The 19,110-nt window shown below is 44.1% G+C and overlaps 1 protein-coding gene across 2 annotated transcripts in view; it reads right to left on the bottom strand.

The window, feature by feature from the left end:
- Positions 1 to 2,182: 2,182 nt before the first annotated feature.
- The window catches only part of rnf10 (ring finger protein 10), a 29,593-nt gene continuing 12,665 nt past the window's right edge, over positions 2,183 to 19,110 (bottom strand). The window contains exons 7-17 of one of the 2 annotated variants that reach the window (XM_083644829.1): positions 16,892 to 17,046; positions 16,372 to 16,503; positions 15,644 to 15,983; positions 15,300 to 15,433; positions 14,677 to 14,794; positions 14,455 to 14,556; positions 14,182 to 14,319; positions 12,049 to 12,191; positions 10,617 to 10,674; positions 7,327 to 7,491; positions 2,183 to 3,420 (exon numbers count right to left, since the gene is read on the bottom strand). In XM_083644829.1, coding sequence (XP_083500955.1) covers positions 3,347 to 3,420; positions 7,327 to 7,491; positions 10,617 to 10,674; positions 12,049 to 12,191; positions 14,182 to 14,319; positions 14,455 to 14,556; positions 14,677 to 14,794; positions 15,300 to 15,433; positions 15,644 to 15,983; positions 16,372 to 16,503; positions 16,892 to 17,046 — 1,559 coding nt within the window. In that variant the 3' untranslated portion in view covers positions 2,183 to 3,346. The remainder of the gene's footprint in view (positions 3,421 to 7,326; positions 7,492 to 10,616; positions 10,675 to 12,048; positions 12,192 to 14,181; positions 14,320 to 14,454; positions 14,557 to 14,676; positions 14,795 to 15,299; positions 15,434 to 15,643; positions 15,984 to 16,371; positions 16,504 to 16,891; positions 17,047 to 19,110) is intronic. The other variant, XM_083644830.1, reaches the window with a different exon arrangement.

Raw genomic sequence — 19,110 nt, 5'->3', positions numbered from 1 at the left:
CAACAGGAGAATACACTGTTCAGTAGTGGCAGAGAAGATTTGGCACATTTTACATGGGCGGCGGAACCCACATACACTCAGCTGTGCTGTTCATCCCACAAATGCATGTTCCTTACAAACAAAACAGAAAAATACACAGGCTTTCCAATGGTATACAATACAATGCTAATTAATTAATTCATTCATTCATGCGAACTTTTTGTGCTAAGTTTACATGCACAACAAAAGTCTAAAAGTATGACACCAGTATTATATTGAGTATAATGTTGGATGCGTATTGCTCCCCAAGTACCCTCCATAGTTGAAAACAGCTTGTGTAGAATAATAACTCCTATTATTGTAGACTAGCTTTAGGTTTGTTGTGTTTTGTGTCGGTTCTGATTGTTAGGATGAAGGGGGTGTCAAGTAGTCCCTGCTCAGCCAGTGGGAATTCCCTACCAGACAGACAAGGGACAGCGACTACAGCAAGTAGTCTGATAACTCCAGCTAAAAGAAAAGGGATGGCTTTCCTCAGCCGAGTTCTCAGTCTCACGTAACGTTACTGTAGAACAAAGCTAGAACAATGTTAGCTGCAGACCTGCAATCCAGACTGAGGTCCTAAAAAGAGACCGTCATCCTGTAACCGTATAACGCTACATCAGTGGTGGGTGATCGACTTGATGGACTTACTTAGTTACCATTTTTTCATACCAACTATTCATACAAATGAATCTTTCTTGCCACATTGTGAAGAAAGAAACAACTTTGCAACAAGTGTGTGCTCTCTCTCCGACCTCTCCCCTCCTCCTCCTCCTCCTCCTCTCGTGCACGGTACCCGGGTCCAATATAGCAAGAGATCAATTATGAGCCTGCCTATTAGATAATGGACACAAATCCGCAAAAGTGTCGAAGACAGAGCTGGCGTCTCCAGAGTAAACGTGGAGCTGAGTGAAAAGAGAAATAAAATAGTAAATGGATCAACAGCTTGCTGGCTAGCAGCCGCCAGCTAACAGTCAAGACGTTGAATTCGCAAAATGGAAACAGCTTGCTGCCTTTCTGCTGCCGTTTAGCAGAACTGGAGGCAACTTACCGAACGAGCATGTCGCTTTGCCTCCTGTGTCTTCTCGGAGTAACTCCAAACATACAGTGTGTCACGTTAGCTGGATAATTACGATTTGTGACAGTTGGATAACCCACACGCTAGCGGACTAGCTAACTTAGCTAGTTTAGGTAGCTAGCCAACTGGCTGGCTATCCCGTGTCAGGTTGCAGTGTTGTTGACAGAGTAGACAGACTAGTAGGAACTGGGCTACAAGCCGTCTGGCTGCTTAGCTGCTGCTACACCAGTGTCAAGCAAACTACACAATGACATACAGGACGTCCGGACACAGCTTTCAAAATAAAATCCCACATTGACGCACGTTGCAACATGTTTTTTGTAGATACATTCTTAGTCTCTTAACAGACGAGTTGGCTCCCACAATTTCCAAATTATTCCGCCTACACCTGCACCTACATGTATATGATGTATTCGCAGAATGTATAAGTGAAAGTCTGGCTTGAGAGACGAATAAATTATATTCAGTCTAGTATATCAGACTGATGTAAGATGGGCTATGTGAGGGCATAAATAAATGTCCCGTGGTTTTTGGCCGTGGTGATCATTCGTATACCCACATTTTGTATTTGTTTACCGCTTCCAGTGCTGCCGCATCACCATTAGCACTGTCTAAATTGTCTCAATCAATATACAAACACCATTTTCAACTAGGCTAAACGAATAAACAGCCACTGAATCGCTTTATTTTGAAGGAAAATTCACCTTACTTCCGTATTCTGTCCAAATCTGGCGGACTTGACAGCAGCTGGAGCTTGCCACTGAGAGGGAAATTGGATAATGTGATTGGTTGACGGTTTATCCTATCACCGCTATATATAATTAGTACGTTCGTTCTTTGCCATGTGACACAGCAAACAGAATCATATACCCCTATTTTACAGTCTATGATTACAAGAAATTGATTTTTACTATAGCCTGTTGATTTATGAATGGAGCATTATTTTGTCATTTTGCCACCAGGTGGAGAAAAAGAATCACTGCACCAAGAGATCAGCAGCCACTGACTTCAGGTATAAAAGGGAATTTCCTTAGCACCAGCTATATTGATCATTGTAGCACCAACAAACAGCCAATTCTTTGAATGTGCACATTTGTTTATTCATTCAAACAGACTAGTTGTGTCCACCAGCCTATAAACCTGCTCCAAACAAAAGGTGAATCAAAGAACAAAATAATGTCAATATTTCTTTCCACCCCTTCTGTCTTGCAAGCATTCTTTAAATGTCAACAATTCTCTAGCTTCACACATTTGCAACACTGAATTTAAACCGGGGGGGGGGGGGGGGGGGGGGTCATGTTAAAATGAGTTAACACTCTACAACAGAGATGACCACCGAAGGAAGAGGATAAACTAACAAAGGAGAAGAAAGTGCATAATTCATGTTTTAACCAGGTAGAATATACTGACGGTTGTTGGTTCTGTTGAACCAACAGACTCAAATCTCTGATGCATACAAACAACACTGTTTCCACTTCCCCACAATGCTATGAGAAAATGATGGAGTCCTGTTACAAAACACTAGGCCGTCCATTTCAAAGCACAAATCCCCAAAATGAGCTATGGAAACACTGGAAACATGACGACGTGCTAGTCCACTCAATGTGCCAGGTCTATTCTGTGATAAACATTGGATATATCCAAGTTCTTTCTTTCCTCTGACAATGTTTGAGCACTGGCTATAAGAGTATCTGGGAGAGATTCAGAGGGCGTAACGTACCTGCAGCTGGCTGACTGCGACTCAAATATACATACAGCACCCTGAAGCAGGTATTTCCATAGTTACTCTTACAGATCCTGTATACGTCCTAAAACTCAGACAAGCTTCTACTTCTACAGCGCGTTCTTCATCTGAGCATTCTAGGACCTTGGAAGCCGTTAAAAAGCCTGGAGCACAACCAATGTGTTAGCCTGGAGCTCTGTTACTGTGACAATATGCATGTCTTTACCTTGCATCTAATGCTACAGTTAGATGTTTCTCCATACGTCCTTCAGTGGGACAGGAGCTTGCTGCAAAGCCCTGACGTAGCTGTGCTCCAAAATGTAAAATAACTGATGGCATGACACCCAAACGGCGGATCAGCAGACAGAACAGTGACTGAAGCGGCATGAACTTTAGCTACACACTAAAACCTACTTCCATAGATTATATTTCCAAGAAAGATCTGCAGGGAACTAAAAAAACAGGAAGTGGAGAAGAACATGATGATGATGAAGATGATTCGTGACAGTTTTAAACTTCAGTGTTGTCTACTTTGTGTGAACCATGGATGTGCTGAACAGAAGCTTCTGTTTCTTCTTTTTCTTCTTTCCTCCTTTCTCATCTGAAAGAGAAGACAGCAAATATGAGTGCAGTTCAAGAACAAACCATTTCTTGTAAAAAATAAAAAGCCCTCAAACCTGACTAAATCTAAAGATATAGGCCACATGTAGACAACATCTCTGCATAAACCGGCAAACTGTGGTTGTGTTCTGGCCTTCATGACTCTGCGTTTCTACACAGCGTTTGTCATAATGATTCGTGTGGAGAGACTGGAGCCGCAAATGTAATCAGCAACTCCGGGCAGCGTGAAGCGAGCCAGAATTAGTGGGTATAAGCTCTGCCATTGGCTCCAACCATTTCAGTAGGAGCGAAGGGAAATCCCTTTCCGCTCCCTGCGCGTAGTCCGCTCTCAAATGCCTCTGCGAAACACCACCACCAACGCTAGCTAGCAAGCTACACGCTGAAAATGGCAATGACAAAGATTTGGCTTGTGCAATAAAGCAAGCCTGTTTGGTACTTTCGGTGGATGGTTGTAAAGGTAATGGAGCACACATATACACACACACACACACACACACACACACACACACACCCCCCCCCCGCACTATAACCCCGCGAGTGACAGTAAGAGGAGCCAGACTCCTGCGCTGGTACAGCACGAAACAGAGATACCGGTAGTCTAGTCTCGGCTCCCAGACGTTTGGTGAGCTGCGCCACCAAACGTCTGGGAATTTCACTGTCAGAAACTGTCTGTCCGAGCCCGGCGAGAACGGCCGGCAGCAGACACGCCTACATTTGTTATTAGAATTTTATTTGGTAGCGGCAATGCCATTTATCATAGTCCTAACACAGAGCATGAAGCTGATATGCTCCAAACTAAATTTATAGCTGTTGTTTATTTTACAATAATGTTTCCTACCCGGAAGTGGTCCGCTTGCTACTGTGAGTCATCAGCAGGCTCTGTAACGTTAGCCTCGGGAGTCTGGCTTATCGCTGGGGAAAAGACCTCTAGCCGCCGGGGCCGGATTAAACACGTCCTATTAACAGGTTATGTTTGTTTCTAAGTGATTAATATGTTTCTCCGCAAACGCGGCGATGTTTTGCGAGACACTGGTTCTGCATGAGCGTCACTGCCCCCAGAAAGCAGGCCCGCCCACAACACTCATGATTGGTTCTCCGATGCAAGGCTTCCAACAGCGCCACCTAACGTTATGCAAAGATTTAAATAGTAATATTCTCAGTCTTACAGGAGTGAAACGGATTAAGACTGAGGGCTGAGTCTACCGGTAGTCTGGCAAGCGAGACTAAGCCAGAATAAAATGGAAACTTCTGGTTAGAACCTTCCCAATAATGGCAATTAAATAAAGTAATAGCCTTATTGAGGCCATTTACACCTAGCTTTAACATTGTTTTCTGTGATCAGATTGCAATCAGATTGTGTTTTATCACTTGAAAGTACAGGTGTAAACACCCTCAAAACACATTGAAGAAGGATTGCAATCTGATCGGCCAAACCACCTCCGGAGGGGGTCAGGGATGCATTGTGTGTACACATTGAACACAAGCGTAAATGCAATGTGTCCTCTCAATCTGCATACAGCAACTTTATGTGGACTGAGAGGACACCCATTTTGCAATCTGATTGCAATCTGATGGCAGAAAACGCATGTTAACGCCAGGTGTAAAACTGTAAATAGCCTCATAGATGCACGTTGAAACGTTTTTGTGTGTGATCTGAAATACACAGAATACACAGAACACAGACAATTAAAAGTCCATTTTAACCCGTAGTGAGTCGACTGTTCTGTTTTTTATTTAGTAAGTAAGTAGTAATATTGCTTTTATTTTTAAGGTAAAAACACCTAGCTGCCTTCCTGTATTCTGTCTATTTCTAGCAGGAATGATGCAGCTTTATAGGACTAAACTTTAAATGAATTATCCACACATCATAGAGTGACACAGAAGACAGTAATCATGGTGATGAACTGCTGCAGATTGGTTGCTTTACAGAATAAAAAAAGAAAAAGAGCTGTTTTCTTTGCAGTACTTGAGGAAATCGATGAATCTGGGCGTGAGTTGAGGGTCGTTCAATTATTTAATCCCCGTACGCGCGAGTGATTAATTAATATGCAGGTTCATAGCAGGCATTTATCGCAGATTATGTATTTTTAGAAACATGTTAGACTCTGATGTCACGATAGTTTGTTGAGTGCTATTTTAATTTCATTAGAGGTTTCCACTCTGGAACCTGCTTACACTTTTTTGCGTTTTCAGGCCACAGTAACGTCGTTGCCATGTAAATGGAAGGCCCAAACGCAACAGAAGTTTTGATGCTGTTTTATGCAGGGAGTGGAGTCGTGTAAACTAGGCCATAGTAGGGCTGCACCTAGTTTATAGTGTCAATATATATATATATATATATATATATATATATATATATATATATATATATATATATATATATTTTTTTTTTTACAGTGCACCTGAACGCAACATGCAAGATACCGGCTGAATAAGTGTCCAAAATGTTCATGTCATTCTGGCCAATACTCCACTTCTGTTATAACATTTCAGTCTGGAATATGGAATATCTTTCAATAATCGTTATGACTAAAAGGCTAAAAGTAATCTCATGTGTAAGAAATGACTGTTCTACATTGAAGTAAAAATGTAAATAATTAACTTGTTGGTTTTGGATTTTTTTTTAGCTTCAAGAGTGCATTTTTGTTCGCATGACCCTCAACACAGGCTTTGAGAATCCCGTGCCACTTACTGATACGTATGCTTAAATTAACACACTCATATTGCAAAATGAATTTAGGCCCTCACTGTAATACTTCAGAAGTTGAATTTGAAGTTCAGCATTAATACATTTGTCATTTTTGGGGCCGGTGTGCATGCACAGCAGGGCCCCTACATTCGACTCTGTCGCCCAGATTTGCGCACCCATTCTGTCTTTCCACACTCCCAGCATGCATTTCGGCATAAGCAGAGGCAGAACGCAGCAGAGAAGACGCCATAAGCCTACGGACAGTTTTTCACAATTTAAAGTTTTATTTCATCACTAAATTAATTTCTGATGACTTTTGATGCCTACAAGCAGGGTAGTAGGTTTCAATAAGTGCCACTTTACGAACATTTATGGCGAAAAATGGCAAAAAGTTCCTGAGCACAATTGGCTGCATCTACATCAGCTGAGCTTTTCATTTGTGTAGTACTGCACGGACGCTGCTCCACACTACTTTTCTCGCGTCACCAGGCTCTTCTCGGCGAGAAAGAGGCGATTTCCCTCGGCTCGTGTACGAGCGGGGGCGAGCCCGGCCTTTGACACAGAGAGAGAGAGAGAGAGCTCTGTGTCACTTCCTATAAGTCTTCGCTCTTAAATGTTTATATACTTGGCCAATACGTATCTATCATACAAACAAAGCAAGCTGCCAAACGGTAATGTCTTCATTTAATTAATGTAGAACGCCAAACATTGTTAAACCCGCATTCCTGTGATAAAGTTAACGTTTGAGTCGGCTTTAAAACGGAGGGTGGTGGAGTTAACGTTTGAGTCGCCTTTAAAACGCAGGGTGGTGGAGGTGGGACGGACTATTTTATTTCGTGGAAGACACCGGCCCTATGCCAGGTTTCGACCTGGCCTTGTTTGTCTTAGATTTACCTTTGTGTGTTATTGCAATATAAAACTACATAATTGAGAATCGATTCTAGATTCTGGAATCGAGAATCGTTGGAATCGACAATCGATTCTGGAATCGGATCGTGACCCCAGGAATCGGAATCGGATCGGATCGTGGCTTAGCCGGATCGGAGCACCCCTACCCATTAATATTTTTGTTTATAGCATTTTTTTGATTTATCGCAGGTCATATCGTCATCGCAATATTGAACAGTGTTATCGCACATCGCAGCTTTTCCTCATATCGTGCAGCCCTAGGCCATAGTCAATCCGTCAAATCCTGACCTGGGACGAGCACGGGCTGTGGGGAGGCAGTGGGAGCGTGGTCCAGCTGCAGAAGCGCCTGCTCCACGGCCTGGCTGAAGGAGTTCTGGAAGCTGGGCACCGGGACGCGGTCCGACCCGTCGCTCTCGCCATCGCTGTCTGCGGCCGGGGGAGCCAGCAGCTTGTCTGCAGGGGGACAAGACACACAGCACGCTTCAGTACAGAGGAGTACACCTGGACACAGCACGCTTCAGTACAGAGGAGTACACCTGGACACAGCACGCTTCAGTACCGAGGAGTACACCTGGATGACAAACTGGACTGGTCCCTGAACATTGACGCACTCTATAAGAAGGGCCAGAGCCGGCTCTACTTCTTACGGAGGCTCAGGTCCTTCAATGTCTGCAGCAAAATGCTGCAGATGTTCTGCCAGTCCGTGGTGGCCAGCGTCTTCTTCTATGCTGTGGTGTGCTGGGGAGGCAGCATTAAACAGAAGGATGCAAAGCGGCTGGACAAGCTGGTTAAGAAGGCTGGCTCCGTGGTAGGGATGGAGCTGGACTCCCTCACAACTCTGGTGGAGAGAAGGTCCTTGGCCAAGCTGCTTTCCATCATGGACAACCCTTCCCACTCTGGACAGCCAGAGAAGCACCTTCAGTCGCCGGCTGATCTCTCTTGGCTGCAAGAAAGATCGCACCAAGAACACTTTTGTTCCACCGGGCATCAGGCTGTACAATAGAGAGCCGCAGGGATGACGTATTTTTGTAGTCAGAACGCGTTAGTCCCGGACTTCCTGGTTCTTCACTGTTTCTGTCTATGGGATTTTTGAATGGGTTTTTGCCGCGATGCTTCAAATACGGTCTCTGGGCAACGCAAGATTAATCAAACGCGAACCAGAGTTCCGTCGGATAATCTTCACACATGAGGACCACTTTCATGAGTTTTGTAGCGTAAATGCGAGCCCTAGAAGTAAAAAGCTCGAGCTAAGCTAATCCAGAACTACACACTGTCGCATAGGCTTCCACGTCACGTCAGCACTCAACCTGGACTGTTGTTGATGTGTGCACTGCTGTGCACTGATTACCCCGGGCTGAACGGGGCTGAACCAGGTGAGGGAAAGAGAATTTCCGTGTTCGTCCTTTGAAGTGGTGACGTTATTGACGTATATATATCCCCATCGACTCAACAGTGTAGTCTCATTTAGCCGTTTGCTAGCTAGCCGCCCTTTTAACGGCACGTAAAAGCTTCAAAACTCATAAAAGTGGTCCTCGTGTGTGAAGATGATGTTACTAAACACTGGTTCGTGTTTGATTAAGCCAGCGTTGCCCAGAGAGATTATTAGAAGCATCGCGCCAAAAACCCATTCAAAACTCCCATAGGCGAAAACTGTGAAGAACCAGGACTGTTAGCATCGATGATTTCCGGACTCGTTTCTGCGGCTCTCTATGCCTCCCCATTGTGCAGGGGCCGTGGCCCCAGCAACCTGCAGGGGGCGTGGCCCCAGCGACGTGGGCCGCCACTGAGACTTGGGACTTTTTAGTTCTTTATCTGCATTATGTATTGCAGGCCCTTTCTGTATGCATAATTATGTTTGCGCACTGCACAGGCACATTTTTTACCTCTCTTACCATCTTACCATGGACCATCTCTCAGGACTGGCTCTCCTATCTTTTCTTTTTCATCTTGTTTATCTTTTCTTAGTATTTTAACATGCTTTGTATCTTTTATCTGTACTTTGTTATTTGTATGTGCAACTGGAAGCTGCTGTACAACAGGATTTCCCTCGGGATTAATAAAATATCTATCTAGCTATCAAGTATCGCTTCAGGGAACTATGCTGCTGGCTGATAGCCATCAAACAGCCTGTACAGATAATAGAATAGAATAGATAAGGCAGTAACCTGCAGTCATCACACACACACACACACTGGAAGTAAAGAGATATACTATGATACCAAGTTTAACAAGAGAAACCATTCAAGCAATCAATGTGTTTACCTGTTACCAGTGTTGGGCAAGTTACTTTCAAAATGTGATATACTACATATTACTAGTTACTTTCATTTGAATGTAATAAGTTACTTTACAATATTACTGTATGTGTAGAGTAACTTGTTAATTATTACACTACTTTTGCATTACTTTCACCAAAATAACAGCAGTAGCAGAAAGACATCGGAACATCCCGAAAAATAATTTCAAGTCTCTTGAAGTCAGTGTAAAGTGTCCAAAATTCTAAATGTGATCCTTTTCCTTTGTTATTGTCATCTATAGTGGGGTTTTTGTGTGCGCATAAAAACACACAATTTGATTAGGAAATTATTGTATCTATTTGAAATATATGCTTTGATAAAAAAAAAATTAACTCAATTTGTAACTTGTGTTACCTGACAAAGTAACTGGTATAATATTACTGAAATCCTATTGGTAATTAGTTAAATTACTGAGTTACTGCTAAAAGTAATATATTACATGTAATATGTTACTTTTGTAATGAGTTACACCCAACACTGCCTGTTACATGGATTGGGAAGCCATTTTTGCCCCGCATAGTATCAGTTGCTCATTGTCAGCTCGGTAAGTGAAACAGCCTCCTCCTGGTACTAGTTGTGTCAACCAGGTTAGACTGGGATTCAGCTCAGAACATGGAGGACACTTTGACCCTGTTGCCATGTTTTCAGCTGCGTTCAACTTGGGCAGTCCACTTATCAAGAGCCAGACTTCAATAGATTGTCTATATCTTTTCTTTTTCTTCTGATTTTCTCCCCAATTGTACTTGGCCAATTCCCCCTGCTCTTCCCCTCTGCCGATCTGCGGAGAGTCGTAGACACACACACATGCCTCCTCCGATACATGTGCAGTTGCCAGCCACTTTTCTTCACCTGGCGGCGGGGAGCTTCACCGGCAGGACGCACGTGGGAGGATAACACTATTCCCACCAGTTCCCTTCCGCCCCGAACAGGCGCCCCGACCGACCAGAGGAGGCGCTAGTGCAGCTAACCAGGACACATACCCTCATTCCGGCTTCCCACCCGCAGACACAGCCAATCGTGCCTGTATATGGATGTCCGACCACACGGTGACACGGGGGCGCGAACCTGCGACCCTCGTATAGACCGTCTATTTCAATCATTCTTGTATAATGTTATATCACAATCTGCACATATGGAGGTGTGAAAAGATGGAGTGAATGTATACATTTCTTTTTAAATAAAAATGTAATCAGGAATTTGATCTTGAGCAACGTGTCATCTACACAACACAGAATTGTTTGGCATCTCTATGTCTAATATTTTAACATTCACACACTTTACCTTTCTTTAGAGTGATCCTGGGCCCAACATCGGCTCTGGCTCTCCCATCTCTCAGCATCTAAACAGGACAAGATCAGAGGGAGTCAGGCCACAGTAGCCTGGATGAACCCAGCCTCCACGTGACCTCTATGTACTATCAGTCACCAAGGAACCTAGGTTACAGGCATAGTCTGTAACGTCATGTTGAAGGCTGGGTTCACCCAGGCTAAGACCATGGCAAGTACACAACACATACTGTAAGTCTACATGAACACTAGGGCTGTGTAGCTTCACTGGCCTCACGAGTCCATTAAGATTCACCTGTCAACCAATCCATACCAGGTCCCCCTCCCCACCTTCTTTTCAGCTATGGCTGTCAGACATGGTTTCTGTTATACGTATGGAGAGACTCAGGTTCCTGAGGACCAATTCACTTAGGAAGTTTTCTACCATCTGGGACCCATTTATGGCCTACTTGGACGAGGTTAGGGGCAACGGGTAACTCACCCAACTGATATCTCATTGACTCCTCACACTGGATTCTATATATCATGGTAGCACCTCACTACGATGTTGTAATGTTGATATGTGTATGCTTTTTCTTTCTTTTCCTTTCCTGTGACTGAGCGTGTGTGTCTTTGTTTTTTTTTTGTTCTTGTGTGTCTTTATTGCATATAAAAATTAAAAAATTAAATATATATATATATAAAAAAAAAAACATTCCAGGATGGATCATGATGCATCTCGACGCAGCTCAATGTATCGCATGCTCAATTTTCTATATTACTGCACATGGCTACTTTGTCATCAATTTATATAAGCAGTCGGATAAATATGAACTCCCCTTTTTTTATTTAGAAAGTGCTTTAAAAAAATCTGAATGTCTAAATAAATGTTGAACATCAATGTCTTATGATTAAATTGACAAGCAAAATAAATAATAGGCTATTGCTGTAATTAAATTCTTCCTAGTCAAAAAGAACATTTCAGATTATCCACAATGACATCCTTCCTAATAAGAATAATAATAATCATAATTAAAATAAACAACTGCATGTACTTACATTCTATTTTATTTGATTATAAAAAAAAAAATTAAAAATTAAATGATCGATCTTTGATATTTGTTAATCGATTCAGAATCGTCCTATTAAGCATCGCGATGAATCTCTGAATCGATTATTTTCGGCAGCTCTACCATCATCACGTTATTTATTAACATTAACAATCGATTATTCACATTTGTGCATCGATTAAGACTCGTCCACGTCCGTCTATCAGTGTCCTACTCCTGTGTCTCCTTGACTCAGCTGCATTTTGCTGGAAGATGCGCAGAGAACCCTTCTTCCATCGTCCACGTCCGCACCGCCATGCATCTAAGTATGGAGACATGTCCACGCCCCCTAACGAACACGCTTCATATATGAAGAGTGTGTGAGTCGGCGACACACACCTGAGCGAAGGACATGCAGTGAGGGTCGTCCTCCACACTACCCACAAAACACACCTGAGCGAAGGACATGCAGTGAGAGTCGTCCTCCACACTACCCACAACGGGTGAAGAGCTTTGCCCATTCAGACTCGGGAACATCCCATCTGAAACAGCAGAAGGAATAGTCAATGTACAATGTGGAGACACATGAACAGTCAGTAGATCCAAGTGGAGTTGTGCATCAGTGTTGGGGGTAACTCATTACAAAAGTAACATATTACATGTAATATATTACTTTTAGCAGTAACTCGGTAATATAACTTATTATAGGATTTCAGTAATATTATACCAGTTACTTTGTCAAGTAACTCAAGTTACAAATTGAGTTAGATTTGATTCAATCAAAGCACATATTTCAAAAAGATACAATCATTTCCTAATCAAACTGAGTTTTTATGCAAATAACCACTATAGATGACAATAAGAAAGGAAAATAATAACATTTGAATTTTGGACTGTTTACACTGATTTCAAGGTGGTTGAAATTATTTTCAACGTCATTCTGCTGCTGCTGTTATTTTGGTGAAAGTAATGCAAAAGCAGTGTAATAAGTAATGAGTTACTCTACACAGGAAGTAATATTGTAAAGTAACTTATTACTTTCAAATGAAAGTAACTAGTAATATGTAGTATATTACATTTTTAAAGTAACTTGCCCAACACTGTTGTGCACTGGACAGTAAGCTCTAGATCAGGGGTGGGCAACTCGCAGACCTCACTCAGTGGTCCCCAAAAAAAGAAAATAATACAAGGCAGACATTTTTGGTTAGGTTAGACCACCCAAATCTGTATTTTTATTTTACTCTACATCCCAGAACATGGCGCTAATGGCGTTAGCATTGTCCATCCACATACTGTTTAACGTTAGCATTAAGTTTCTGGTGTCATCTGAATGGAACAATTAGTAAATTTGAATATGAAAAATATAAATGTTGGTATAATAAACTTTGATTAGCAGTCCTTTTCATCTAATTAATAGCTATAATTGGGAGTGATGGTGTTACAGTATAGCCTGACTCCACCAGACGGGGGCGGCATTGTTCCACAAATTCACAATCCACCTCAGTCTGGACCTGGCCTCAGATAGGCGTTCAAACCGGCCGCCACCCAGGCGCACCAATCAGCGTGAGCTACGGGCGGGCTTTAGGCGAGACCGGGTGTGACGCCACCGAGAGGCGCCTCTGCGTTTGTAGTTCTTTCACTATTCAACATGGCGGCGGCTACCGAGGCTAGCTCCAGTGAGCTAGTCAAACATTCTATTCAAAACAATAAGCTAACATAAACGTTAAACACTTGATCTTACAGTGAGTACGAAACCGTAACTGTATTGCTGTAACGTTATCAACTATGAACGTTAGTAAACAAGACATTGTTGTAGAATTTGGGGAGATAGCCTTCAGACCGTTGCTAGGCTGGGAGAACATAGCAGCCATCAGCTAGCTGTAAGGCTGCTACGTCATGAAGGGAAGTCGATCTGATTGGTTGGCGTTGGCAAGCCCAGACGGTGACAGACAGACGGTCCATCCAATCACCTGCCTAGTAGCTTGAAAAAAGTGACCGCCCTCTTCAGCAATTTAGCTTGGCCGAATCCAGATGGATGTTGGTTGTGAAACAAATGTGAACGAACTTACATCCATCTGGCAGCGTCAGGTTAGTTACAGTAGGCTACAGGTGAAAGTGCACGGTCACAATCTGGCCCTCTCTATCATCAAAGTTGCCCATCCCTGCTCTAGATCCAAGTGGAGTTGTAAATGGTAAATGGCCTGCATTTATATAGCACTTTTATCCAAAGCGCTTTACAGTCAGTAGGTACATTCACCCATTCACACACCGATGGCGGCAGGTTACCACGCAGGGTGCTGGCACACCAACGGGAGCAATTTGGGGTTCGGTGTCTTGCCCAAAGACACTTCGACATGCAGACTGGAGGAGCCGGGAATCGAACCACCGACCTCTTTTATCCAAAGCGATTAGTGGACGACCCGCTCTACCTCCTGAGCTACAGCCGCCCTTGTGTTGTGCACTGGACAGTGAGCTCTTAGGAGAGGGGCTTCTCACACTGGACAGTGAGCTCTTAGCAGAGGGGCTTCTCACCGTGGGCCGGGCTGCTGCTGAGGGGTGAAGGAGGGGCGAAGGTGAAGTCGGGCTGGACCACGGAGCCGCCGCTGTGAGGAGGATAGCCGAACGCCGGGAACTGCTGAAGGTTCTCCAGTCCGATATGCACCTCCGGGTCTGAGGGGAGACATGAGTGCGGACACGTCAGCGCCGGGCGGCGTAACTCGATCTGAAGTCGCTCGGTTTTGTCTCGACGTTTCTGAAGGCGTCGTGGTCAGAAAGCGTGTGTGAAAAATCCCCGCTCGCACTTACATTTCCCCTGCTTCTTGTTCTCCTCCATCTCAATGCGCCGCTCCCTGCGCTTCTCATCCCTCGCCTTCTTCTGCCGGAGGCGCTTTCTTTTCTCCAAGTCGTCTAATCGTCGGGGAGAGAAATTTACAGAATGGAGAGAAAAAGGGGAATGAGTTACGCCTCTCACATAGGTTTTGTCAAAACGCCACATTCATTACGACAGTTCATGTGAGGCGAGCCGACCTGCAAAAGTGTCCAGAGTTTCTTTGGACAGGATGGGCGGCTGCAGGGCCAACTCACAGATGGCGAACTCACAGGTGAGCGGCAGGTGAGCCAGATAGCGATGACGCCGCCGGATCTCCTGCAACCCCCAAACATGGCAACCAGTCAAAACAATAACAAGTTACATTTAAGACTCTTCCAGGACATTTTCATTCCACTTATAGTGAAATATAAGACTGACTTCACTAGCCTGGGTAAACCCAGCCTCCACGTGACCTCGATCTATGTGCTATCAGTCACAAGAGTCTTGTGACTGATAGCACATAGATAGAGGTCACGTGGAGGCTGGGTTTACCCAGGCTATGACTTCACAGCTTAAACTTATGTGAAAATGGAGAGAGAGAGAAAAATAGACCTATCAGAACAAATATTATACTTCATAGAGACCTTTTAACACCTTGAGTTTAGAGATCATATATTTTAAGACATTTGAAGACTGTCATGAACTGCAGATATCCCAAATAAACATGTGCTTAATTTCAGAATAGAACAAACATGCAACCTTGAATGTATTCATACCAAAATTAGCTAATTACTAATAATAATGATTCACATTATGTGAACACTGTCCTCTTATGTCTGACCTCAGTGACTGTCTGTCCCTCTATCTCCACCACTGTGCCAGTGATGGAGTGCGGACTGGCCTCCAAGCTGCCGTATTCACGCAGCAGACAGCGTACATTCACGGGGTGCAGGAACATCTGCTGGCAGTCCTCAGCTGGAAGGAGAGAGACGGGAGATGGAGGAAGAGGGAGACAAGAAAAATTAAGCTTTTGAGTCAACACTGAATGCACGAATGGAGAAGAACAGAGCAGCTGATATGGCTTCCTATGCATTTTTCATGGTCAGATTTCAAGACATAGCACTGGGGGGTGAGGCTGGTAATGATAATGTAGGAGTGGTGGGGGAAGGGGGGGTGGATTTCTACCTTGGTAGAAATAGTAGTAGGGTCTGTGCTCCGCGCTGGTGGTGGGACGGCCTGGTTCTTCTTGGCAGGGAGGGGTCTCCTCGGCAGGCTGGGGCTCTGGGGCGGCGTCGCCCGGGCCCTCGGGAGGCTCCTCCAGCACACTCTCCAGGACGCCTTCAGGCAACCCTGGCTGCTCTCCAGAAGCTTCCTCTTGGAACTCTGGCTGCTCTCCAGAAGCTTCCTCTGGGAACTCTGGCTGCTCTCCAGAAGCTTCCTCTGGGAACTCTGGCTGCTCTGCAGAAGCTTCCTCTGGGAACTCCTCCACCTCGTCATCAAAAGCAGAGGCGTACTGCAGCACAGGCTGGCAAGACAAGAAAAGAGTTCCTCTCAGTAAATACATAGACCACAATGTCAGAAAGCAGGAATGCTGGGCAAGAAAATGTAAAAAAAAATAAAAAAATCACATCTCTGATAAATAATTCAGAATTTTGCGCATGAAGAGACGGTTCCTTGAGCCCATGGCACACCGATCAAACATTCTACAACCAACACGGAGAAACTCAGATGTTTGCTTGGTGTGCCATGGCTGTCTGTCCTTGTTTGGTCAGATTCCACATGTTCAATCCTTGTTTGTGCGTGTTCGGCCCATGGCACACCAATCACACTTCTGCAACAACTGCCAGCACTCTTGTTGGCAGGTGTTGGAGAATGTTTGATTGGTGTGACAGTGCCACGGGCTTTGGACTCACCTTGGTGCTGCTGAAGTTGGTCACCACTTCCTCCACAGGGGAGGCAGGTTCTTCCAGAGCCAGAGAGGACAGGTCAAAGCTCCAGGCTCCAGCACTCGCCTTCTGTTGCTTCAACAGGGCTTCCTCTTGCTCCTAAATCACAAAGAGTAGGCCTCATTAATTGGCACTTCTGTATGCATTTTTGTTTATGCTGTGGATGGCAACTTTTAATCTAGCCTGTAGAATAGGACTGCCAAATTATGTTCAACAGTATTCAATTCAATACTATTTCATATATCCTACATGGCGCAAATATTTTTTACTACATGCCATGGCATAGGAAAAGCCATTTATTAGCTGCTTTCTACCACCAGCTGTGTCTGATCTGCAATGGAAATGTTTGTTTCATCCATTGCAAATCATTTTCAATGAATGAAATGAAAGCATCTAGTGGAGCGGTTGGTAAATGAGCAGTGACAAAACAAAGTGAGGTATGTCAGTGTGTGTTCTTAGTTGTCAGGCATGTAGCTGCTGGAGTTACCTGCAGGTGGCACAAGGCGCTCTGGATGAAGCAGCCTTGGGCGTCGTCCTCCTGGCTGAGCTGAGCCTGCAGGGTGGCCTTCTCCTCTGCCACCAGGCTCAGGACCTGCGTCGGGGAGGCCAGCAGCAGCTTGGAGTACTGGCTAAGACACATGTCTAAAGGAGGCAGGAGAACAGCGGTTGAAAGGACATGCCAGTTGGTAGCGGCAAATATTGACCAACCTCTTATAGCTGCAGGTGAGATAAGAGTTTAGCCTGCCAGCCAGGAAAATGTGGCACGTCCACAAGGGGGCAGTCAAGTGATCCTGTGGCCGGCCAAGAGGTGTGGCTAAAAGTTGCCTGAAAGTTCAGATCCATGTCATGAACGCACGAAAATACGACGCCATCTTTGACACAGTGCACAAGCATTGCTTAGTTACTATTCTGTGCCTACCTTTGCCTAGACCTACATATTAGTTACTATGCTGTGCCTACCTTTGCCTAGGCCTACATATTAGTTACTATGCTGTGCCTACCTTTGCCTAGGCCTACATATTAGTTACTATGCTGTGCCTACCTTTGCCTAGGCCTACATATTAGTTACAGTAGTATGCTGTGCCTACCTTTGCCTAGGCCTACATATTAGTTAGTCTGCTGTGCCTACCTTTGCCTAGGCCTACATATTAGTTACTATGCTGTGCCTACCTTTGCCTAGGCCTACATATTAGTTACTATGCTGTGCCTACCTTTGCCTAGGCCTACATATTAGTTACTATGCTGTGCCTACCTTTGCCTAGGCCTACATATTAGTTACAGTAGTATGCTGTGCCTACCTTTGCCTAGGCCTACATATTAGTTAGTCTGCTGTGCCTACCTTTGCCTAGGGCTACATATTAGCTAGTATGCTGTGCCTACCTTTGCCTAGGCCTACATATTAGTTACTATGCTGTGCCTACCTTTGCCTAGGCCTACATATTAGTTACAGTAGTATGCTGTGCCTACCTTTGCCTAGGCCTACATATTAGTTAGTCTGCTGTGCCTACCTTTGCCTAGGGCTACATATTAGTTACTATGCTGTGCCTACCTTTGCCTAGGCCTACATATTAGTTACTATGCTGTGCCTACCTTTGCCTAGGGCTACATATTAGTTACTATGCTGTGCCTACCTTTGCCTAGGCCTACATATTAGTTACTATGCTGTGCCTACCTTTGCCTAGGGCTACATATTAGTTACTATGCTGTGCCTACCTTTGCCTAGGGCTACATATTAGTTACTATGCTGTGCCTACCTTTGCCTAGGCCTACATATTAGTTACTATGCTGTGCCTACCTTTGCCTAGGGCTACATATTAGTTACTATGCTGTGCCTACCTTTGCCTAGGGCTACATATTAGTTACTATGCTGTGCCTACCTTTGCCTAGGGCTACATATTAGTTACTATGCTGTGCCTACATTTGCCTAGGCCTACATATTAGTTACTATGCTGTGCCTACCTTTGCCTAGGCCTACATATTAGTTACTATGCTGTGCCTACCTTTGCCTAGGCCTACATATTAGTTACTATGCTGTGCCTACCTTTGCCTAGGCCTACATATTAGTTACTATGCTGTGCCTACCTTTGCCTAGGCCTACATATTAGTTACTATGCTGTGCCTACCTTTGCCTAGGGCTACATATTAGTTAGGGATGCACGATATATCGGCAATCATATCGGTATCGGCCGATGTTGGTCATTTTTTTACATATCGGTCATATCGGTATCGGTCAGATGTTGCAATGTTAATATCGGTTATCATTATCAGCCAAATTCTTCACATTGATATGAAATAATGCAGTAAATCTATGATTTATGGGCTTTTCCAAAGGCTTTGCAAATAAAGAAATGCATAACTTTTTCAAATTAAGTGTTAACATGTGTTTTTCAGTATGTACAAAATGTGATGATCATAAAAATGTGGTTTTATACAGATCATATCGACATCGGTAAATATCGGTTATCGGCCATAACAGCAATGTTAATATCGGTTATCGGCATCGGCCAAAATTTTCATATCGGTGCATCCCTAATATTAGTTACTATGCTGTGCCTACCTTTGCCTAGGCCTACATATTAGTTACTATGCTGTGCCTACCTTTGCCTAGGCCTACATATTAGTTACTATGCTGTGCCTACCTTTGCCTAGGTCTACATATTAGTTACTATGCTGTGCCTACCTTTGCCTAGGGCTACATATTAGTTA

This window comes from Poromitra crassiceps (genome assembly GCF_964638095.1).
Source record: "Poromitra crassiceps genome assembly, chromosome: 10".
Classification (NCBI taxonomy): Eukaryota; Metazoa; Chordata; class Actinopteri; order Beryciformes; family Melamphaidae; genus Poromitra; species Poromitra crassiceps.
The sequence above is the reverse complement of the archived record's forward strand: the minus strand, read 5'-3'. Positions and strand labels throughout refer to the sequence as shown.